The 25,492-nt window shown below is 38.3% G+C and overlaps 1 protein-coding gene across 3 annotated transcripts in view; it reads left to right on the forward strand.

Moving 5' to 3' along the window:
* Nucleotides 1-9,425: 9,425 nt before the first annotated feature.
* Nucleotides 9,426-25,492, forward strand: part of ARMC8 (armadillo repeat containing 8) — a 108,658-nt gene continuing 92,591 nt past the window's right edge. The window contains exon 1 of one of the 3 annotated variants that reach the window (XM_086674365.1): nucleotides 9,426-9,720. In XM_086674365.1, the coding sequence (XP_086530491.1) occupies nucleotides 9,676-9,720 (45 nt within the window). In that variant the 5' untranslated portion in view covers nucleotides 9,426-9,675. The remainder of the gene's footprint in view (nucleotides 9,721-25,492) is intronic. The other 2 variants (XM_086674367.1, XM_086674366.1) reach the window with 2 other exon arrangements.

Genomic DNA, 25,492 nt, shown 5'->3' on the forward strand with positions numbered 1-25,492 from the left:
GGTATAGACTAGATATGTTTAGATTTAATAGATAGGTCAGTTTCCAAAATGGATATGCCAGTTTACACTTTCCTGAGTAACATAAGACCATTCCAATTATCCCATATGCTCAACAGCCTTGGTATTGTCTGTCTGTTACATTTTAGCCACTTTGTTAGGCATACAATGGTATCTCCTTAGAATTGCCATGCAGAGTTTACAAGAAAATTTTAATGTATCAGTCAATTTGAATTTTCTTCTTTTGTGACCAATAGGAAACAATAACTTAATGCCATAATATTCAAACACTAGTGGTCAAAGAAAGAAATATAAGATAATGAATAAGGATGAAGAAGTGTATTGTGGCTCAGCTCCTCTTTCCAACCCACACCCCATTTCTAGAGGCCATACCAGTGAGTCACCAAACTTTAGAATTCTCACTGACTTTCTTAAATGCAGAGAGAATCAAATTTAAGAGAAATTCTCACCTCCCCTCCCCATTTTAAATGAGGAAAAACAGGAACATTGTTAGAGAAAAATGGATGGGGTGAACAATGAAGATAATTATTTTTGCAAATGTGAAAGGCCACTCATTGAACAGACAGGTACCCTCAAAATGTGTGTGTAGTCCCATGAGGAAAACAGACAGGTAGGTCTCAGATTTGCTGGGAAAGAAATTCCTTGGTTCTATCAGAGCAAAGACAGCATCTAGATAGAAGCACCCAGCAATGAGCAAGATGAAAAGAGACACCACATGTCGACAATGGAAACATGCTAAAAAGAGCATAACTTGGGGTGAGGCTCAGCATGTATTCATTTAAACTTCTTAGGGGCAACCAGATCTTGGTTTCTTTTTTATTTTTTTTAATGTTTATTTACGAGCGAGGGAGAGAGAGAGAGAGAGAGAGAGAGACAGAGATGAGTGAGGGAGGGGCAGGGAGAGGGAGACACAGAATCTGAAGCAGGCTCCAGGCTCTGAGCTGTCAGCACAGAGCTGGACGCAAGGCTTGAACTCACAGACCTCAAGATCATGACCTGAGCTCAAGTCCGATGCTTAACCAACTGAGCCACCCAGGCGACCCTAGACCTTGGTTTCTAAAAAGCATTCTCCTCTAAAAGAAATCAAGTCTGCTTATTGAAGTCGTTGATTCCAAGGCAAAAAAGGTACAAAATGAGCATGGATCATCTTGTGCAAGAAAGCAAGGATGTGTTCAAAGAATCTCAGATATCACGAGACACCAATTAAAGTTTTGCCACTGGCCAAATCTGAAACAATGTCAGCATGAAAATGCAAAATCATAGTAACAGACTATAGGCCACTGAATAAAGTAGGAATCTATTACAGTTGACCCTTGAACAATGTGGGGGTTAGGGGCAGAGACTCCTGCACAGTGAAAAACCCATGTATAACTTTTGATCCCCCTAAAACTTAACTGCTAAGAGCCTACTGTTGACTGGAAGACTTACTGATAACATAAACAGTTAATTAACACATATTTTGTGTTTTACATGTATTGCATAGTATATTCTTACAATAAAGTAGACTAGAGAAAAGAAAACATTATTAAGAAAATCATAAGGAAGAGAAAACATATTTACAGTACTGTACTGTGAAAAAAATCCATGTGTAAGTGGACCCACACAATTCAAACCTGTGTCGTTCAAGGGTCAACTGTATTCTATATCAATATAAGTAAGTAATTGGGGAAATAGGGATTTTACATAAGAAAGCATTACATTATCCTCATTATTATCTTTTCAAGCAAGAATCTTCAATGGATGCTAAAACCACTGGGTAAAACTTTAGAGAGTAATAGGATACTTACATAGTTTCAATGTATCTGTTATTTGAGACTACTTATATAGTCTCAAAGTATCTTTCCAAAAGATACTTATTATAATACAAACAAAAATAAGAATTTTACACTAGAGAAATCTGGCAGACGCCACTTTAACAGAATGATCAAAGTTAATCTCATTAGGAATGAACCAATCTACATCAAGTGCCTCCTGATAGGACATATATTATTTCTGTGATATTCCTGCTAAAAATGCATAACCTGAATCTAATCTTGAAAAATAGCAGACAGGGGCGCGTGGGTGGCTCAGTTGGTTAAGCGTCCAACTTTGGCTCAGGTCAAATCTCATGGTTCGTGGGTTCAAGCCCTGCATCAGGCTCTGTGGTAACAGCTTGGAGCCTGGAGCTTGCTTCAGATTCTGGGTCTCCCTCTCTCTCTGCCCCTTCCCTGCTCACGCTGTCTCTCTTTCAAAAATAAACATTAAGAAAACAATTAAAAAATAAAAATAGCAGACAAATTGAAATTGAGAAAGACAATTGAAAAATAACTGGTTTGTCTTTTTAAAAAATATGCTCATGAAATAAAGGACAAACTGAGAGAGATTAAAAATTAAAGACTGAATTCATAAATATGGTGCTATAAAACATATTAGCAGGTCAATTGGCAAAATATAAATATGGTCTGTAAATTCAATAGTCTTGCATCAGAATTAATTTCCTGGTTTTGATAATTTTACTGTGGCTGTATAAGGGAATTCTTTGTTTTTAGGAAACTTACATATTATAGTTAGATAGAGATATGGATACAGATATAGATATATTTAGGAATAAAGGAACACCATTTCTGCCACTTACTCATATGTATAACATATATTGTGTATGATAGGATATATATATATATATATATATATATATATATATATATATATATATATATATATATATGCATGCACTTTCCCTGCTCTCTGTGTATCTTTAGTTTCTACCCATCCATGTATTGCAGGGGCTAGAACTAAGAAACTATATTTCTTAGACTCCTTTGCCAGCTGAGGTCTGGATTCCATTTTGCAAATGAGAACATTTGAGTGAAATTAGAAGGGTGAAGAAAAGTAAAAACTCTTTCTATTGTCTTCTGGCTCTAGCCATGGCAGTGGTAGCTCAGCACCTCAAGCTCCTTCAGTGCTAGTGAACTTCCTACTGTTCCTGATCTCAAGTAAGATATGTTTCCTCCCCCACCCCCCGTGCATTTTTAGCCCTTCCAAAAACGTTGTGATCTTTTTGCTTAAAAGACCTAGAATCGGTTCTATTTTCCTGTGTGTTATACCAGCCAAGGTGTCATTCAAGTGAAAGGCAACAAACAGATGTTTTCAACCATAAAAGAACTCCAAGGAAACAATACCATGGGGGCCCCTTTTGAAGAAAAAAAAATTATTTGAAAACGAAATCCAGACAAATGAGTTGGATAAAAATAAAGAACACAGGAAGAACCATGTTTAAATGATGGATGATTAAAAATAGAGCAGCTTGAGGGGATAGGAAATGCTGAGGTGGGGAGTAGGGTACTTCGTAATATAGTGTGGTTCTGGAAGACCATGTTGATAGGGGAACATGGAGTAGAAGACTTTGTGATGTAAGGGAGTGAGCTATGGAGATATCTGGGCAATGAGTTCTCAAATCTGTTTATAATTTTTTTAATGTTTATTTTTGAAACAGAGAGAGACAGAGACAGAGTGTGAGCCAGGGAGGGGCAGAGAGGGAGACACACAATCCAAAGCAGGCTCCAGGCTCTGGGCTGTCAGCCCAGAGCCCAACATGGGGCTCGAACCCACGAATAGCAAGATCATGACCTGAGACAAAGTCAGACACTTAATTGAATGCGCCACCAGGTGCCCCTCAAGTCTGTTTATAAATAAAACATGACAAACATCAAGAAAAACATCCATCCTTGCTATCTCTATCTTGTAATTGAAGTAGATGATTATGGCACTTACCACCACCTGGTGGCAGCACACTCAATTAGAAAACTAAGAAGGGAGCAGGTCTGTGGTGGTAAAACTAAACTGAAGAGACACAAACATCACAAAAGAATAAAAGTTCTGTGGTGTTTCTAGCCTCTGAATCTTAAATTTGTCATACACTTCATTGGACTTCCTGATTTCATTAAAAAAAAAAACAAACACTAAGTAATATCTCTTGTTTACAAGTTTGGATAACTTCCAGTTTCCATTCCTGTATTGTAAATGGTAAAAAGATCAGACTTACCTGTTACATTCACATCTTCATTTTCAAACACATCTGCCTAACATGGTCGCCATCGTTCAGGGTGGAGGTGTCTTTTTGTTACCGGTATTTATTTTTTTATTTTTCAGGGAGAGAGAGAGTACACGAGCAGGGAAGGGGGAGTGAGAGAATCCCAAGCAGGTTCTGTGCTGTCAGCACAGAGCCCTACTCGGGGCTCAATCTCAGGAACTGTGAGATCATGACCCTATCCAAAATCAAGAGTTGGATGCCCAACGGACTAAGCCACCCAGGTGCCCCCAAAATAAATACATTTAAAAACATTATTCTCTAAATGAGTTCCTTTTTCATTGTTAAAGAAAAATAATTGCTTAATCCATAGCTACTCAATTTTTTACATTTAAATTCCTGTGTATTTATCTCCTGAGAACAAGGGCATTCTCTTTGTAACAAAAGTACAATTCTCAAAGTCAGAACGTTAGCAATGATACGTCATCTACAGATTTTGTTCAAATCTTGCCAAATTTCCCATTGATATCCTTTGTAGCAAGAGGGGGAAACGTGTTTTGGGTTTTTTTTCCTTGTCCAGAATTTAATTCCAGATCACAAATTGCATTTGGTTGTCATGTCACTTTACTCTTCTTTAATCTAGAACAATTATTTAGCTTTTCTTTGTCTTTCGAGACAATTTTAAAAGATGTGGGTGTGTTGTTTTGTGGAATGTCCCTCAATTAGGGTTTGTCTGATGATTCCTCATGATTACACTCATACATTTTTGGCAGGAATACCATGGAAGTGATGTTGTATCCTTATTAGTGCATCTTATCATGGTGTCTATTTATCCCATTAGTGATGATATTAATTTCGGTCCCTTGAATGAACCGATGTCTACCGAGTTTCTCTACTATCATGAGCAACTTGTGGGAAGATACTTTGAGACTGAATATCCTTTTTTTTTTATTATGTTTTCCCCAATTAGTTTAAGCACCCATTGATGATTCTTGCTTCAAACAATTTTAACTCATATGGCTGTCATGTGGTAGCTTTCAAATTCCACCATTTTTTTCTATATTTGTCAGTTGGAATTCTAGAACCATAATTTGGTTATAAAAAGAACATTTTATTTTTTTACTGTAGTTTCTAATAAAAGACTTTCAACGTCTTACTACTGCTGCTTTATGCATAGGCACATTTTACCCCCTCCAAACACCTGATAAATTTTCGTTGCTTTATTTCTCATTGCAAAGTCCTTGTATACTTTACTTAATTAGCTGGTTGCTTAGGTGAGGCTTATTAGTCCTATGTAGGAGAGGCCTGTCAGGTCCCAGGAGACTGTGAGAGCTCTGTAAGGATCTTGAAACAGAGAAGTCTGGGCCCAAATTGATTAAGTCTCTTACTCCCTGAGCAATCTTAAGCAAATCATTGAACCTCTCAGAGTCTCACTTTTATTCCTGTCTGCTTCAAGGCAGGAACCGTGTCTTGACTTTGAATCCCCTACGACAATGTGTGCACAAGTAAACCCATAGGTTAGTGACTGTTAAACTGCACCACCATTGGCATATTTTCTGTCTCTTTTTTCACATTATTTACTTATTTTTGAGAGACGGCAAGCGAGTGTGTGCACACACACGAGCGGGGGAGGGGCAGAGAAAGAGGGAATCAGAATCCAAAGCAGGCTCCAGGCTGAGTAGTCAGCATAGAGCTCCACACAGCGCTTGAACCCACAACCTGTAAGATTAGGACCTGAGCCCAAGTTGGACCCTCAACCGACTGAGTCACCCAGACCCCCAATACATCTTCTCTTTTTGATCCAATTAAAGAATCTCCTCTGTTTTCAAATCTTTCTTAAAGGTTCTTCTAAATTCCTTTTGAGGCCACTTTTTGTTTTACATCTATCTTGCTATACTTAATGCTTTCCTCTTTTTGCATAGGTTTGCTTCTACTTTCAAAAATATGTCTTTCTCTATCCTGGCAGTTGTACTTAGACATTTATAAATCCTTTTCAGATTTCCTTCTGGTTACTTTTTATTTTGTATTTCTATTTTTCTTTATTAAATTCACACTTTGTTGTCATTATTTTTTCCAAAATTAATTCTTCTCTGAGATAAGAGCTATGGGAGAATGAGGAAAATTTCATTCCTGTTTGTAGGTAATTCAGTGTGGATATTTCCCTCTCCTCACCACAGTGCCCAAGTTACCTGTTTTGTTGTTGCTGTTATGTGGAAGCTAAATCGAAATTTCTTATTACCCCTCAGTTTCTACTCATTAATTGGCTTTGACGAGTGTACCTAAGGTTATTTAGCAGCAAAATTTGAACTAGAAATGAGATTCCTGGTCCTCAAGCTTACAGGTTTGCTAATCAACACTTCCTTCCCATAAATTGGCCATGCCAGTCTTCTGGAAAACAATAGGAAAGCTTGAGTAGCAAAGGTGTTGCATGTTTGAATCACATTCCCTAGCTTCTCTCCACTTTGATTTCAGCCACAGTTGTAATGATGGTTTTGCTGCAAGCTCAGATTAATACTGTTTGTATCTCACCCCAAAAGTAAGCCCACAGATTCTGCTTTTCTATACCAGGTTAAGGAAGACCTCACTGTTCTGTGAAATCCAGGACAGTTAACAGCCCAGGGAAGCCCTCAACCAATACAGGATGGGAAGTGGTGGATAAATGCTCCAACCTCAAGAGGGAAATCCAGGGGAGCATTCTGTATGTTTTTCAGAATTCCTCAAGGAGTAAGCAGCGACTTCAATAATGGATCCTTATATTGACTTTTCCTTCTTTCTCTTCTTACTCTCCCTGACCCATCAATCCTGTTCTCTGGAAACACTTCCTGAATAAACTACCTGTACCCAAATCACTGTCCCAGGATTTGTCCTTAGTGTTCAAACTAAGTAAAAATTCATTCACTAAGCATTTACTAAGTGACTATTCTATGCTAGGTAGTGAGATAAAAGACCTAGTAGATAAAATTTCTAATACCTGCCCGAAGTGCATAATGGGGAGACAAATAAGTAAACAATCACAAAAAATTACAATATATTGTTGGAGATGCTATGTTAGTGGCAAGAATAGTGATGCATAAAAGCATGGGGGAGGGGTCACTTAACTTATACCTGGGGAAGGGGCTTCCTGGAGGATATATTACTTAAGTTAATGGATGAAGCATGAATAAAATACAGCTATCACAACTGTATATGATACAAATATCAGCTGAAAATTCAATTGATAGTTTTGTATGCTCTGTGCAAGGGTTATTCTCTGCTCTGCTGTGGTATGTAGTATATGACATGATTTTAGGTGGTGGATGGACATTTATACTTTTTTGTAGTTATTATGTTAATAAGGACTAGAATAAAATAAGTGGCACAAAAATTTGATTTTACAGAGTATTATGGTTTAGGATGAAGCTAAAACTATTTAATGAATTGAAACTGACCTTAAAGAAAAATATTGAGTGAATAATAACGTCTTGGTGCAGATTGACAAAGATTGCATGGGTGGTATACTGATTACTGAAGTTTGGGAAATATTACAAAAGGAAAAGTCTAAAATGAAATTCCTGCTTTCCAGAAACTCAACAGTTTCTTTGGAAACACAAAGCCATGAACAAGGATGATTAGGGCTACAATAAATTGGGAAACCAAATACAGATTTCCCCCTCTATCCAAAATTAAAGTGTTCTTATTAAAACTTTCTAAGTCAAAATGGCATAAAGAAGCAATTAACATTAATTTATATGGAAACATTTTTGAGCATTCCCAGACCTGAAAAACAACCTCTCTTAGGCATTTCTGATACCTTTCTCAGGCCTCCACAGCCTGAGAGTGCCAGGCCACGTCTGTTTGGCTTCTGTTAGCCTTTCTGCAGAAGGTGCCTATCTTGCTAACAGATGCACAAAACAAATGCAGATAAAGCACAAATGCTCACAGACACAGTTCAAAATTATGGGCTTTGATACTGAGATATTCAGTGTAGTTCCTGGGGGAAGGAGCTTGGGGATGCCACTCTCCCCTGCTGTCTGGGGTTGAGGGCTGCCTTTATTAGGGCCCTGCAAAAACAAACTGACTTCTATTTTTACTTACTACCTTTTTTCATAAAAGTGAACCTCCTCTTTGGATTTCTTTGGTTAGCAAAAGTAGGTTCTAATGTAGGGTTTTTCTGAAAGCAAAGAGGAACTTTGGCTTAAGGGGAACTTTCTAAAAAAGGGGGATACCTAAACAGGAAGAAGATAGGAAAGCAGCGAGGAGCAAAGTGAAAAGGCTAGAGGCTACAAGATCAGTCGGAAGGCTATTGCTCTAGTCCAGGGGAGAGGTAGTAACAGCCTGAATGAGGGAGTGGCTATAAAAATGGAAAAAAGAAAAGTAATGAAAAAGGCTCATTGCAACCATTCTATGAAAACCTTACTGGTTACAGGCAGCAGGAAGGTGAAACCTGTCAAGTCGAGGGCAGTTTTGTACACACACACACACACACACACACACACACGAGCGGAGTGGGAAAACTGAACTAATCAGAAAATATAATTAGAAGCATATTTTTATTTTTATTTATTTATTTTTTTAAATTTTTTTTTTCAACGTTTATTTATTTTTGGGACAGAGAGAGACAGAGCATGAACAGGCGAGGGGCAGAGAGAGAGGGAGACACAGAATCGGAAACAGGCTCCAGGCTCTGAGCCATCAGCCCAGAGCCCGATGCGGGGCTCGAACTCACGGACCGCGAGATCGTGACCTGGCTGAAGTCGGACGCTTAACCGACTGCGCCACCCAGGCGCCCCAGAAGCATATTTTTATTTGGAGATTTTATTTTTATTTGAAGAATTTTAGTGTTAATTCTTCAGATATTTGTCCCCATTTTTTTTTTTCTATTTGACTCAGAGGCTGGGGAAATACTAACACATATATAACACTTTCTACATTGAAGGCATGTTGTAAAAAGCTTTAGTTCTCCGACCTCATAACTCTTATTTTACAGAAGAGAAAGCTGAAGCATAGGGAGGTTAAGTAACTTGCTGGAGATAATGCAGATGATAAATAGCAAAGATTAAACCCAGACGTTCTGGTTCTAGAGTATCTTTTAACATCACACCAGAATAAACGGGTCGGGTAGATTACACCGAAGACCTGGTTCTGAGACCACAGTCCCTCCATGTGTAAAATGGTGATAATAACAACGCTAGAAGTCTGGTGCAAAGGAGATAATGAATGTGAATGTGAACTTCAAATTACGTACGTGACTACACAAAGTAGTTTATCAGAATATGAATACGAGAGCTCACGCGTTGTAACGAATCAACCGCGAAGTTTGCAGCGCCAGAGCGAAGCCCCGCCCCTGTGGCTCCGCCCACCGCGAGCGGCAGGTGGGGCTGGCAGAGCTTCTTTGCGCATGCGGAAACTGCTGCCCGCTCCCACCTCTAACCCAGGCTGAGAGTAGCTGCTGTTTCTGAGAGGACGATTCGAGGGGAGGCCCCTGGCGCGGTTTTCTTTGCCTCTCCCTTCCGCAGGCCCTGGCTGTACTTTAACTGTGCCTAGAGCGTGGTACGTTCTCGTCTACCTACCTGACTTTCTGCAGAAGGCGCCTGTCGTTGGCCTAATAGTTCCCTGTCGAAAGTGCCGGCCCCCGCGCCGGCACCGGCCGCAGCCGGGTGGGAAGGCTCAAGATGGCGTGCCTGTTGGAGACCCCAATCCGCATGAGCGTCCTCTCGGTGAGTGACCGCCGCAGCTGCCCGCCAGCTCGAGAGCTCGGGCCGGCCCGCAGCATTCACCCCAAACGCGGAGTGCCTCCTGGACACCACCCCTTGGGGTGGCTTCCCGGCTTATCTTTGGGCCGCGGAGAGAGAGGGTGGGCGGGCGGAATAGACCGGACCCCCGACCAAGCCAGAAACGTCTCCAACTCCGGGAGCTCCCACCGGTGCCGTTTCTCAGGTGGCCTCTGGCGGACAGGGTGGTTGGGCGTACGGGCAGCTGGCCCGGTGGCGCGGCTTGGTCTTTGCCAGGTGCTTCACTGAGCCTTCCTCTCAGCTTGCCGCTTCTCCGGGGCCGAGCGCTCTACCCTGTGAGGCGCCCGGCTTGCCGCTGGCCTGGGAACAAGCGCCCATTCAGCCCCCGGTGACTTTGGCTAGAGGAGGTGCAGGCACCTTGGCCCTCATAGCCTGAGAACGGCCAGGCCAGGTCTGTTTGGCTTCTGTCGCGTCCCGGCACGGGCTAGAGCTGCTTGCTTCTTGGCAACGGGGATTTCATACCAGCTGCAACATATTCTAGCTTATGTAGTTGCCTAAGCCCCTTTTCTCCGCTTTGCTTTGGAGGTCGCAGCTCAGGGTGTAGAGGAACCTGTGCCTGGCATTACTTTTTCCTTAAAGGGGAGTCAAACATTGCGGGGGGGGGGGGCAATAAAACTTTCATACTATTGGAAGAAGGAAACGTATTGATCCGCCAGGAAGTAATACCTAGTTGTTAGGGGTTTTTTTGTTTTTTTGTGTTTGTTTTTTTTTTTCAAGTTAAAATCCAAAATACAACTTTCACCTTTCACTGTGTTGCTCTTGAGAACCAGGACTGGGAGTGAAAGTTGCTGAGGGATAACTTCAAAGGGTTTTACAATTTAGAGCTGTCCAACTCAGAATAGTCACTTTACCAATGGTCCATTTGCTGTTGTTGGAAATAGGCAAAGAATGGTTGGCTATCTTTTAGACTTGTGGAAGCTGATATTGAGAGGGTGGTTGAATTACAGATTACTTGGCTTGTCGGGTTCCTAGAATCTGTGACCCCAACTGGTTTCTTTATTCTTCTCTGACTTCTCCCTCAGAGACACTGGCCTATCTGGAAACACTTAGGATATTTGCTATGATTGAGGGTTAGAACCTTGTGGCATACTGCAACGTAGATAATTTGGTGGAGGGCTGTCACCAAATTTGTCCCTTGACTAATTTTAGCAGTCTTTTTCCTTATTTCATACTGCAGTTTGGGGAAACACTGTTCATCTAAGCACTGAATAAGATTAGCCTGTTACTCTTCCTCTAATACCCAGGAATGTTTTGTGGGAGAGCAGGTGAATGACTTTTCCCTAATTATTTTTTTTTTCTTTTTTACGTATTCATTATTTGTGGCGCCTGTGTGGCTCAGTTGGTTAAGCATCTGACGTTGGCTCAGGTTATGATCTCATAGTTGGTGAATTCAAGCCCCGGTCAGACTCTCTTCTGTCAGTGAGCCCACTTCAGATCCTCTGTCTCTGTCTCTCTCTGCCCCTTCCCTGCTATCTGTCTCAAAAATAAATAAACTTGAAAAAAATTTATTTATTTTGAAAGAGAGAATGCACACTCAAGCAGGGGCAAGGCAGGGAGAGGGAATCCTGAGCAGGCTCCACGCTGTCAGTGCAGAGCTGGCCGAGGGCCTCAAGCCAACTAACGGTGAGATCTGAGCTGAAATTAAGAGCTGGAAGCCTAACCCACTGAGCCACCCAGGCGCCCCTCCCTCATTATGTTTTTTTTCTTTTTTTTGAAGTATGCCTCTCAACTGCCCTTAATTCCCTTTAATTATCTTTTCTAGCCTTCATTTCACCTGAAGCTTCTTTACTTTTTGTGCATTGTCAACTTGTGTAGTGCATACAGTGGAAATTTTTCATTTGTTTCACTCCCTCACTAAAGAGTATTTCCTGTTTAGTTTTTTTTTAAAAATGTTTATTAATTTTTGAGACAGAGATAGCATGCATGGGGGAGGGGCAGAGAGAGAGAGGGAAACAGAATTCCAGGCAGGCTCCACGCTGTAAGGGCAGAGCCTGTCTCAGGCCTGAAACCCATCAACTGTGAGATCATGATCTGAGCTGAAGTCGGATGCTCAACTGAGCCACCTTGGCGCCCCTATGCAGAAACTTCTTGAAGAGTATTCCCTACTCATAGTGGGGATTTGCTTTAGTTCTAATCTCATTAAGGGCTTATTTATTTATTTTTAAAGTTTTTTCACCGTTTCCAAAGTCTTGTCTGTCAGTTCATCAGTTATAGAGCCTTGGGAAATAAGACCCCATTATGGCACCACCTTTTGAAATAGTGCAGGTGGAACAGGAAATACTAATCACTAATTATCTTGAAAGTAATTTATTTCTTTCATAGGCTGCTTACTGTGCACCAGTTATGTACAACACTCTGTAGTGTATATGTCTAGGGAATGCAAGGATGAGATCAGATATGCCCTCAGGGATCTCATGGTCCAAATGACTCCGTGGCTTGATAAACGTAATTCAAGCAAGGGCAGTTCAATGGCTTTAAGGGTTTCATTCAAGGCCCTATATACCTTCTTCTCTATGAGAGATCTCATTCACTCTTAAAACCTTGACTGTAATCAACTCACACATTACATTGCCAACCTTGACTTTTCTCCACCTGTTGTCACATCTTCAATTTTGTGGATGTTACCTAAGATTTCTAACAAAGCACATTCCCTTCTAAGAGAATTTAATTATCACTTTGCATTTCTGTTCATGATACTTTATTTCATCACTCACCGTTAAACCTTTTGAATCATCTTTGGCCCTTCCCCTTCCATGTCCGTATATCTAATCAGTCCTTAAGGTCTGTTGGCTCTTAGTGTTTCACACATCTGTCTGTTCCCATGGCCACCCTCTCATATCATTTTGTGCCTGCATTACCACAATGTCCTCAAAACTATTACTGCCTCTTATGCGTTACCCTTTCAGTTCAAATCCATTCTCCACAGTAATTTTCCTATAGAAGACATTGGACACACTGCTTTCCTGTTTCAGTTCTTTAGTGGGTTCCTATTGCCGAAAGGCTGATAATCCTATTCAGCTTTAAATGTAAGATTCCATATCCTCTGCATGAACCTTCTGTCCCATATAAACTGGCTTTTTCAAATTGAAGTGATCTTGGGTTCTTCCAAACCCAGTAACCCTTAATGTCTTCCTGGTTGTTTGTACATATGAATTATAGCATAGTATGCTTTTATTCATGTAATATATTCTGAGCTTCTGTCATTTGCTAGGTATGGCATTGGGTTTGGGAATGCAGTGGTGAGCTGCAGACCTGTCTCTGCCCTTAGGAAAATATACCCTAATGGGGAAAACAGATGCCAAATCATTACACAGTTCTTTGATAGTGAATGGTGATTAGTGTTATGAATGAAAAACATAGGGTGCTGTATGGGCATGTGGTAGGGGAACCTGATCTATTGTAGAGGACATCGAGGAGAGGTAGGGAGGATTTCTCTGAAGAAGTGACAATGAACTAAAAGTTCAAGGATGGTTAAGAACGAACTAGAAAAACAAAAGAGCAAGTTCCGGGCAAAGGCCCTGGGGCTTTTAACAATTGTTCTATCTTATCTTCTTAGTAAATTAATTCAGAGGTAAATGCTTGACCTTTTCTTTTTCTTAAGCCCACTCTTATTTATAGCACTATGTCTTGCATATAATAGGCATTCAGTAAATGGTAGAACTATGTTTCGGGGAATTGAACAAACTCTTCAGTTGTCTTTCTAGGGTGCACCATGATCATCCCTATCCGTCTTTGGTTTGCACTTAGCATTACAACATCACCCTTTTCAAAAAATTTATAAATTCTCCCATGTTTCCCAAACTCTTGGATGGTTTTACATTGATTGGATTGTTTAAAACTTTTAATTCTGACATATAGATTCACGGAAGTTGCAGAGATAGTATGCTGGGTACACTTTACCCAGTTTCCCCTATTGTTTACATTTTATATAACTGTAGTACAGTATCAAAACCAGGAAGTTGATACTGATATATGTTTAGTTCTGTATCATTTTATCATATGTATATAGTGTAGCCATTACCACGGTCAAGATACAGAACTAGTCTATCATCACAAAAATCTCCCTTTTGCTACCTCACACCTATCCACACCCCCTGCCTGCTATCTCTAACCTCTGGTGGCCATTAATTTCCATACCTGTGATTTTGTCATGTTCTATAATAATTGGCTTTTGTCATACAACATAATGCCCTTGAGATCCATCCAAGTTGTGACAGTAGTTTCTTTTTACTGCTAAGTAGTATTCCATGGTATGGATGTCACAGTTTAGCTACTAACCTATTCGACGTTTTGGTTATTTCCAGTTTTGGGCTATTATAACCTGCAGTGAACAATCATGTTCAGGTTTTTACTTATTTATTTTTTTACATTTATTTATTTTTTGAGAGACGTAGAGAGAGCACAAGTTGGGGAGGGGCAGAGAGAGAAGGAGACACAGAATCCGAAGCAGGCTCCAGGCTCTGAGCTGTCAGCACAGAGCCCGACATGGGGCTCGAACTCACAAACTGTGAGATTATGACCTGAGCTGAAGTCGGACGCTCAACGACTGAGCCACCCAGGCGCCCCAATGTTCAGGTTTTTATGTGGACATAACTTTTTGTATCTCTGAGATTAATGCCCAGGAGTGCAATTGCTAAGTTGTATAGTAAATATATGTTCTCAAAGAAACTGACACTTTTCTAGAGTGGATGTACCATTTTACATTCCCATTAGTAATGTACGAGAGACTCTTTGCACCCTTACTAGCATTTGGTATTGTTATTTTTTGTTTTAGCTGTTCTAAATAGATGTCTAGTGATAATTCGTCATGGTCTTAATTTGCTTTTGTGTAATGACAAATAGTGTCAAAAATATTTTCATTATGTGCCATCCATATTCTATTGAAATATGAAGAAATATTTTAGTGAAATATTTCTTCATGTCCTTTTTGCCCACTTCTTAATCAGGCTGGTTTTTGACTGGTGAGTTTAGAAAGCTCTTTATAGATTCTAGATATAAGTCCTTTGTCAAATAGGTGCTTTGCAGATATTTTCTCCCAAGTCTGTAGTTTATCTTTTCATTTTCCTCTTTTTTTTTTTTCTTAAATGTTTATTGATTTTGAGAAAGAGGGAGCAGGTGTGTGCGCATACGGGCTAGGGAGGAACAGAGAGAAAGAATCTGAAACAGGCTCTGCACTGTTTGTACAGAGCCCGATACGGGGCTTGAATTCATGAACCATGGAGATCATGACCTGAGCTTAACAAGTCAGATGCCTAACTTCATAAGTCACCCAGGCGCCCCTATCTTTTCATCCTCTTAACCATAGGTTAAAAAATGAACTTTGATCTCAACTTCAAACCTTATACAGAAATTAATTCAAAATGGATCATAGATTGTAAAACATAATTAATTTTGTTTTAAAATAAAACATAATTACCATTAATTGTAAAACATAAAATGAAACTTTTAGAATAAACGAGAAAATCTGCAGAACCTTGGGCTTGGTGAAGAAGTTTTAGATCTAACACCAAACACACGACCTGTTTAAAATTTTTTTAGTTAAAAATTGAGTCCAATTAGTAATTGGACTTAACCAAAATGAAAATTTATGCTTTGTGAAAGACTCTGTTAAGAGGATGATTGCATTTTATTTTGGTCACTTCGTAATGATTTGAGAGGAAAGATGATAAAATGCCATTGAATAACATTGTAGGCTGCTATAGACAGCTAAGGCATCTATTTTAGTTGTCTTCTTCACAATGTTTTCCTAGTGCCATTATGCCTTTTTGACCAACGGCTGGTAGAAGTGTACAGGGTAGCCCAAGTCTGAGTATTCCTTGATTTGGTTCTGTTCTTGATAATTATAAACAATTGATTTGCTCTCTTACATGGACAACTGACAATAGGAAAGATTTTTATGTGAAGGTAAGCCTGGCTATACTATAGGCATGAATTTGGTCTCTCTTGGTTTTTACTAATAAATGCAAAGTAAAATCTGGTCAGCACATTTTGAAGTTTGCCATTAATTCACTCCACAAAGCACCAGAAAGCTCAGGGTATGTCAGAAGGTGGTCAGTCCCAAAAGGAATTTAACAGGATGAACTTCTAAATCTTTAGTGGCAATGTATGAAGAATGCAGATGCTCATTTGTATATTTCTGGGCATCTTGTATCTTTAAGGAAAGATTGCCACCTGAATTCAGTGAGTGCTCAAGAAGTCTTTTGAACTTAACCAAGAGTTAGAACACCTTTGTGTAGGGTCTTTTATTTCACTTGGAGATCTAGCCTTCCTGTCTCCTCCCATTTTCATTAAGAGTTTTAAAATAGTGCCAAGAGCCAGGAATTTCAGTGGTTTTGACTTGTATCTTTTTTATTTCTGATTTGGCGATTGTTTTGCCGTACCATCTGTCATATTGGCTTCTGGGTAAAGATAGGGAGTTATACAAAGGAAAAGTCTTGTTAGCTTTTGGAAACCAGAGAACAGCAGTCTTCACTAAGCAGTGGTGCTATGATCCCTGGGACTATTTAGATGGGAGTGAAAGGAATTCCAAATAAGAGTTGTTTTGTAGAAACAGCCTCCAGTTGTCACTTTGATAAAGGAAAAACTGTTTTGACTTCCTTCTATAAAATTAGAAGAATAACGAGTTAGCTACATTCTCCAGTATATTCATAATAACAGTTATTGGAGGAGGGGGAATGATAAGAGTATTATGCTGCCTCATGAAAATGAAAAGTTGTGGAGGCAGTAGGAAGAGTTTACAGCGTATAGGGTCTACTAATATTTCATGGTCATTACCACCTGCAAAATTATTATAGAACACATGATTCTTTTGCTTCAGGAGTATTTTAAGAATTTATTAGGCTTCTAAAAAGTTGTTGGTGAATGATAAAGTAAGGGAAGTGAGGAAAAGAGTCATGATTATAATCAAACGTGATTGACAGGACTTTTACCTTTACAATTAGGTGGTATCATCTACTGAGGATTAGGAGAGGAACATGTTAGGGGAGTATGGAGGAAAAATAAGTTTCATTTTAGATCTGCTGAGTTTGCTGTATTTTCTGGACATCTCTTTAGAGGTGTGCAATAGGCAGTTGGATATTCTGGAGTGTTTTCTATACCACCAGGCAATTCTCCAGTTCTCTATGGACACCAGCTGGGTGTTGTACAATTTAACTGAATTCTGACACTACCTACCTAAAAATAGTGTCAGATCCCGCAGGTAAAAGGCTCAGTCTTACAAGACTGCCCCACCTGAGACACCAGTTGCAAGTCCAGGTTTTTTTGTGCCTCTGACCAACCAGCTATAAATCTGATATTCTTACAACACCCTCCTTTAAAAAAATTTTTTTTAACGTTTATTCATTGTTGAGAAAGACAGAGTGTGAGTGGGGGAGGGGCAGAGAGTGAGGGAGACACAGAATCTGAAGCAGGCTCCAGGCTCTGAGCTGTCAGCACAGAGCCCAACATTGGGCTCGAACCCACGAACCAGAAGATCATGACCTGAGCCAAAGTCAGACACATAACCTACTGAGCCACCCAGGCACCTCAGCCCTCCTTGGTTTTAGAATGGTTCACAAAGCTCAGGAAAATACTAACTTTTGTTTGCCAGTTTATTATAAAGGATACAGGTGAACAGCCAGATGATGAGGCACATAGGGCAAGATCCAGATGTGTCCCAAATGCAGTAACTTCTGTCCCCATGTGATTGGGGTGTGCCACTTTCCTGGCACATGGATGCATTCCCCAGCCCAGATGCTCATCAAATTTTATTCAAGTGTTTTTATAGAACTTTAATCTCCAGCACCCCCACCCCGACCGCCACCCCCTGCCACTCCACCACCACCACCATTTTACCCCTTCCCAGAGATTGCTGGGTAGGACCAGAAGCCCTGTAATCATATGGTCTCTCTGGTTACCAGTCTCATCCTGAGGCTCTCTTGGGGCCCTAGCCTAATCGTTCATTAGCATAAACTCAGGTGTGCTCAAAGGGGGATCCTTATGAATAACCACAGACACTCTTACCACTTAAGGAATCCCAAGGATTTTAGTCGCTTTGTGCCAGGAACTGGGGCAAAGACCAAATATATTTGTTACATCACAAACATAAAAATCTAGTGCTTAAACCTGGGGTGATCATTATTTGGGAGTCATTACCATATTTATTGATCAGTGGTTCTTAACCTTTTAAGGATAGGAGAATCAACACCCTCTTCCCCAAAAAACCTGCATCTGTCTAAAGAAGCACATAATTTCAAGTGGTTTATGATTCCCTGAAACTAGCTCACACATCAGTCTTGTAATATTTCCTTTTTTTTTCTTTTTTACTGATCCCAAAGTCCATCACAAACATATATAGCAAAATTTAAAGGTCATTTATATTCATTTTTGAATGGTAAAAATTGTAATAATAGTAAGGTTTTAAAACTCATATAAAGTATCATGTGGCATGTGGGGACTTGGCTTGGAAGAACCATAATCTTTTGCCCAGAGTATGCCAGTGATCTTCTATAAGTACACCATCTCCACAGGATGGGTTTTGTATAGCAGATGAAGTAGCAGGCCTGGGAGAAAAGGGTAGGTTAGCTGGAGATCCATACTGGGACAAAGTAAGGCACTTGGGGGTCTGGGCACAGGCAAAGTGGAATAGACAGAGATTACAAGTGGCCCATGATACTGGCCTGATTGTCACAGGCCACTGTGTGGATGGATGATGGGTCAGACAGATCCTTAATGGTACTATTTAGTAGGAAGGCTAATGCACCAATTGTTGTTAAGTGGTGGGCTGCATCTGAGTCAAGCACCATGGATAGCTCCGAGGCACTGGTGTTCTGTCTCTAAAACTCTAAAGCAAATAAGCCCTTTTTAAAAATCAGGAGACATCCTGTGTGGACAGTAACACTTACAAGGTGTACCATGAAAGATGGTTACCCAGGATCTCTAAGCCATTATATTATTTCAATCTTGAATAACAACTTACAATATTCTTATGGTCCAGGACACTGCAACCATGACTGAATAGCCTTACTCTGTTATGTCAAGATTGAGAAGCATTTTAATAAATCTAGTGGATTTCCTGGGCTATTTTATCATCTTGGGAGGCATCTAAATGAAACTCAGCCAACCCAGAGTATCTCAGTCTTTGTAAAACCCCTCACAACCTTTGTCATTCCTATGCCCCAGAGATGGTTTTGCTTCCTTGGACTTCCAGATTAGGCTGTTCGTACCATAGATCTTTACTTAGTTCCTTTACTCTCTCTGGAAGGGTCTCCTCTTGGCTCCCGGTCTTCAGACATTCCCATCTACTTTGAAGAGTAAACGAATAGAATTTAATAGTTAGAAGGAACCTTAAAGATCATCCAGACCCAAATAAGTCCTTGTGATTTGACCATACTTTAAAAGGATAAACTCTGCAGTACCTGATTAGAAAGAAGCATGAATGCTAAATTGCTTCCATTTCTTGTGACCACCAAAGCATGTTTATAGCAATTGTTGATATTATACAAGAGCTATAATAATATTTTATTACATTAAAAACTCACCACAGAAAAAATAAAGACTACTTTTCATATCCCTTTTAATATAACTGTGCTCTGGTTTTTGAATTATGAAAAAAAATCCCTCTTTGTGTGAGTGTAAAATTACAGAGTCTTTGTGGAAGAAATCTGTAGATAATCTTTAGTTCATTCTTACCATTTTTTTTTAATTGGGGAAACTGAGAACTAGAGAGGCAGACTGTGCACTGTCATATGCTCTTATGTAAAGTGTCAGAGCCAAATTTCCAAACACCCAATTTAAGACAGAAAAAAACTGTACAGTCTTACACATTTTAAAATTTTATTTTCAAACTCTGGGCATGGACTTATTTACAATTTATCTTAAAGTGTTTTCTTAACATGTAAAGTCCTATTTTGAGTCTTAATTATTGAGAATTGAGGGTTGCCTCTTATCCAGGTAGATTAAGTTAAAAATGAAGTATTTAAGTATTTTCATGATTGAGTTTGTGAAATTAAAGCAGATTATATTCTAGGAGTCTCAGTTGTCATAATTATGTTACGTTCTACACAGATAGGACCCAGCCAAACTAGATTTCTCATCTGGGGGGAGAGAAATGCTGCGAACCTCTAGAAACACCAAAGTATGAATCCCATGATTAAAAAAAATAAATAAAAATAGTTGCAAAAATACTATATGACAGGTGTGAAAGAATTTGGATGAGAATCTCATTGAGTTCTAATGGGGCCAGAGGTTTACCAGAATTCACAAATTAAAAGAAAACAACAACAAAACACCAAAATCTTTTTAAATAGTACTTGGGCATTTTCTTCTTCTTTTTTTTTTTTTTTTTTTTTTTTGATTTGGAGGTAAGTGGGAATTTTGGGATACATGGGAAGGGCATGATACCTATTTGCAAGGAAAAGGTCAGTCTTTGTTGATGATTTTCTTTCTTCTTTTTTTTTGTATTGGCCCAGATGGACAGATTTTTTGCTCTCAAAATTAGGAAAGAATTGTCTATTTTTTTTTAATGTGACTTTCTGCAATGATCCTTTTTTGGTAAAGTTCCTAACAAGACAAAGTACAACCTTTTCCTTATTCATATGGGAGTTGCATTTTTGGGAAAATGATTGTACTGTAACATACAGAACATATTTTGTGTTTATATGCAAAATTGAGTTAGATTCTAGACTCCGATTTTTTTTAAAGCTGATTTATTTATTTTGATTGAGAGAGAGAACAGTGGAGAGGCAGACAGGAAGAGAGAATCCGAAGCAGGCTCCATGCTGTCAGCATAGAGCCCAACATGGGTCTGGAACTCTTGAACTGTGAGATCATGAACTGAGCTGAAATCAAGAGTCGGCCGCTAAACTGACTAAGACACCCAGGGGCCCCTCAGATAATTAATTTTTAAAATTTTGTTTTGCCTACATGACTGCACAGTGGAAAGTCTTTTGGATGTGGGCCCATTGCCCCATGCATTGCAGAACATCCAGCCAGCATCTTGAGTCCTTGCCTACTAGATATCAGTGACACCTGTTGTCATTTTGACAGCCAAAATCACTTACATGGATTTATAAAATGTATCTTAGGGAATAGTGCTGTTCCTCTTTAGAACTGCAGAGAACATGGGACTTTTTGAGTGGTGTGTGTATCTCCCTCTTTTTCTCCTGTCCTTTTTCCTCCCACCTGCTTGTGAGAGTGTAGAGTATAAGGACATGGAAATAAAATGTGCTATTAAACATTTTCCCCCATATTGTGTATAGTCCTCTAATCTGTATCACTTATTTATTGCATTCTTTGCTTTTTATCTTTCTCCCCTTGCTGAAGCTCCGCAAAGGTGAGTTTGGGGAGGTGTGTCTTTGTTTATTGCCTAGAAGAAAAGTGCCTGCATAGTTGTTTAAATATTTGTTGACTGAATTAAAGGGTGCAACTTCAGCTTTGTTTTGGATTCCCAAGTGTATACTATATCATAATACTAAATTGCATTTTTCGAACACACCATGTTCTCTTGTGCGTGTATTGTGCTCTCCACCTAGAGTTCTTGTATTATTTTGCTAGGTGAAAAGGAAGGAAAAAAAGACTAGTTTTTCAGATTAATCATCCTCACTGCTTAGACATCACCTCCCATTCCACCCCTAACTTCAGTACTTCAGTTAATTATATCTTCAACTTTATCTTGTATCCACTTATTGCACTGATCCTGTAAGTTACACTCATAAGTTACATATATGTTTCTTTTCTGTACTGTGAATGCCTTTTGGGTAAGGTACTCTGTTTTATCTATTACCAGCACCTAGCATAATGCAAGGGTAAATTGAATATTTCATATATTGGATTTCAGCCTGAAATAGGTTTTAAATGGAATCTTTATGGAATTCAAACATCCTATATTTTTAGTTGTGTTTCTTTGATCTCTCCCCCAAACCAAGATTTATCCTTACAGTGCTGAATGATGAAGATTATGAAAGCAATTTTATCTTGAAGTTCCTGGTAGTTTGTGGGATAATTGAGATGTTAAATTTGATTGGCAGTTACTAGGGTTTTGTTTGTTTTGTTGGCAATTACTAGTTTAAACATTCATATGTTAGGGATCAGAATTTCCCTTTGAGAATCGTTACGTTTTAATTTCTAAAGATCACGTGATTTAAATGAGAAAATAGATATGAAATATTTTGTAAACTGTAACATAAACAAATAACAGGTATTATAAAATACTTATTTCCCTTTTTCTTCTGGGTTGGTTGTATGGGAGAAAGAACACTGTAAATTGATTACTTCTTGAACTATATATTGGTTTTCTTAACTGTTATATTCTCTCTGAGTCCATCATAACACTTAAAGTTATCATGGAAGTTATAGAAATGCACAGATTATTACTTTTATACATTTTAATGGTTTTTAAAAATCTCAAATAATGAAAGTTTAGATTTTTAAGTTTAGCACTCAGATGCCTATTTCTTGCTGAGTACTTAGCGTGCTCTGGGAAAAAGGCATCAGGTAAAAAATATGTTTGAAAAGAAAAGAAAAAGGGTATCTTTGGATAGTTAGACTTTAATCATGAAGATAAATAATCAAGAGAATCATTAGTAAAAAAAAAAAAGAGAATCATTAGTATACTTGTTAAAGCAATTATCTTTTTTATATGAAAATAGAATTTCCCTGAAATCTTATTTGTGTGGTACTTTTACATTTGTTTCACACTCTGAGTTATGTGGTAATGTCACCATTTTATAATTGAAGAAATGGTCTCAAATTTTTATTTTTGCCCAAGTCACAAGGCTAGTAAGTAGTAGAATGAGGACTCAACCCAAGTCTTCAAATGCCAGATCATTTGTTCTTCCTGCCACACAATGCTTGAATATGTTAGAAATAAAGAACATTATATTTTAATGAAATGTACATACAGCAAGACTTTAATGAACAAAATAAAATAGCTTGATATTTTCTTATTAACCCTGTTAGTCTTCATTGTTTAATAAACTCCTTGTTTTACTTCAAGTTGTAAAACAGCAGTTGAACAATTTTCTCTTAATTTTTAAGTTAAATCCCGTATGTGGTAAGTCTGGAATTTAGTAATTCGACATTCAAAACCCTTCCTTAAGAATTTTTTTTTCCAAGTGGCGGGGATTTATATTTATTTATTAAGGCATAATTGGCATACAGTATTAATATTACTTTTTGGTGTACAACATAGCGTTTTGACATTTCTATGCATTGTGAAATGGTCACTACAATATGTCTAGTTACCATCTGTCACCTAACAAAATTAATACAGTGTTATTGACTCTATTTCCCATGATCTGTACTGTACATTACATCCCATGACATATGTTTTATTACTGAAACTGTGTATTTATTGATTCCCCTTAGCCATGTGGTCCCCTGCCTCCTCCTCCCCCCGCCCCCCCCCCGCCCCTGACATTAATCTATGCTCTGTATCTGTGAGTCTTGGTTTTATTTTGTTTCGTTTTTTAGATTCCACATATAAGTGAAAACATGCAGTATTTGTCTTTCTCTGACTTCTCTCAGCATAATACCTTCAAGGTCCATCCATGTTGTCACAAATGCCATGATTTCATTCTCATGTGTGGCTGAGTAATATTCCGTAGTATATATAGTTGACCCTTGAACAACATGAGGGTTGGGACACAACTCCCATGCAGTCAAAAATCCACATATAACTTTTGACTCCCCACAGACTTAATTACTACTAGTATAGTTTTGACCAGAAGACTTACTGATAACATCAACAGTCAAATATCACATGTATTGTATATATTATATACTGTATTCTTATAATAAAGTAAGCTTGAAAAAAATATTAAAATCATAAGGAAGAAAATACATTTATAGTACCTTAAATCTGCACATAAACAGACCTATGAAGTTTAAACCTTTGTTGTTTAAGGGTCAGTTATATATACTACATCTTCTTTATCCATTCGTACATTAATGGACACTTAGTTTTTTTTCATACCTTGGCTATTGTAAATAATGGTGCAGTGAACATAGGGGTGCACATATCTTTCTGAATTAGTGTTTATATTTTCTTCAGCTAGATACCCAGTAGTGGAATTGGTGTATTATGTGGTAGCTCTAATTTTAGTTTTTTGAGGAACGTTTATACTGTTTTCCATTGTGGATGCACCAATTTACATTCCCATCTGTACACAAGGATTCCCTCTCTCCACATCCTTGCCAACACTGGTTATTTGTTTTTTATTCTAGCCATTCTGATAGCTGTAAGGTGATATCTCATTTTAGTTTTGATTTGCCATTCCTTGATGATTAATGATTTTGAGTATCTTTTCATAATGCCTGTTGTCCATCGTGTGTATTCTTAGAAAAATACCGATTCAGATTCTCTGCTCATTTTTTAATTGGATTTTTTTTGTTACAGGATTGTATGAGTTCTTTGTATGTATTGGCTGTTAACCTTTGATAGAATATATGATTTGCAAATATCTTCTCTCATTTAGTAGGTTGCCTTTTTGTTTCCTTTGCTGTGTAGAAGCTTTTTAGGATGATGTATTCATATATGTTTATTGTTGATTTTTTTTTTCTGTTGCCTTTGGAGTCAGATATAAAAAATATTGCTGAGACCATTGTCAAGGAGCTTAACCACCTATGTTTTCTTCTAGGAGTTTTATGGTTTTAGGTTGTACATTTGAGTTTTTAATCTATTTGGAGTTGTTTTTATGTATATAGTAAAGTAGTGTTCCATTTTTTTTTAATAGTGGTCCATTTTTATCATTTTGTATTGTAGCTGTTCAGTTTTCCCAACATGATTTGTTGAAGAGACTGTCCTTTCCCACTGTATATTCTTGACTCTTTGTTAGAAGTTAATTGACCACATAGAATTGGGTTTATTTCTGGGCTCTTTTCTGTTGATACATGTGTCTGTTTTTGTGCTGTTACCGTACTGTGTTGATTACTAAAGCTTTGTCGTATAATTTGAAACCAGGGAACATGATAACTCTTAGTTTCCCTTCCCACCCCCCCAGGTTGTTTTGGCTCTTTGGGGTCTTTTGTGGTTCCATACAAAATTTAGAATTTTGTTCTAGTTCTATGAAAAATGTCCTTGGAATTTTGAGAGATTGAATTGAACCTGTAGATTGCTTTGGGTAATATGGATATTTTAACAATATTGATTTTTCCACTTGATGAGCACAGAATACTTGTGTCTTCAGTTTCTTTCATCTGTGCCTTAAAGTTTTCATTCTTTTTTGATGCAATTATGATTGGGATTGTTTTCTTTCTGATAGTTCATTATTTTTATTACTTTTATCCCACAAGTTCACTGAATTCATTTATTAGTTTTAATAGTTTATTGGTGGAATCTATGGATTTTCTATATATAGTATCATATTGCCTGCAAGTAGTGACAGTTTTGATTTTTTCTTTCTAATATTATGCCTTTTATTTCTGTTTCTTGCCTAATTGCTGTGACTAAGACTTCCAGTACAATGTTGAATACAAGTGGAAAGAATGGGCTGTTTGTTCTGTTCCTGATCTTAGTGGAAAAGCTTTCAGCTTTTCACCACTGAGTATGATCTTAGCTGTGGGTTTGTCATGTATCGCCTTTAGTATTTTTGAAGCATGTTTCCTATATAACCAATATTAGAGGTTTTTTTTTTTTTTTACATAAATGGATGTTGGATTTTGTCAGATGTGTTTTTGCATATATTGAGATGGTCATGTAATTTTTATGTTTAATTTTAAT

Source organism: Puma concolor, chromosome C2 (assembly GCF_028749965.1).
Source record: "Puma concolor isolate L17-30 chromosome C2, mPumCon1.1.hap2, whole genome shotgun sequence".
Taxonomy (NCBI): Eukaryota; Metazoa; Chordata; class Mammalia; order Carnivora; family Felidae; genus Puma; species Puma concolor.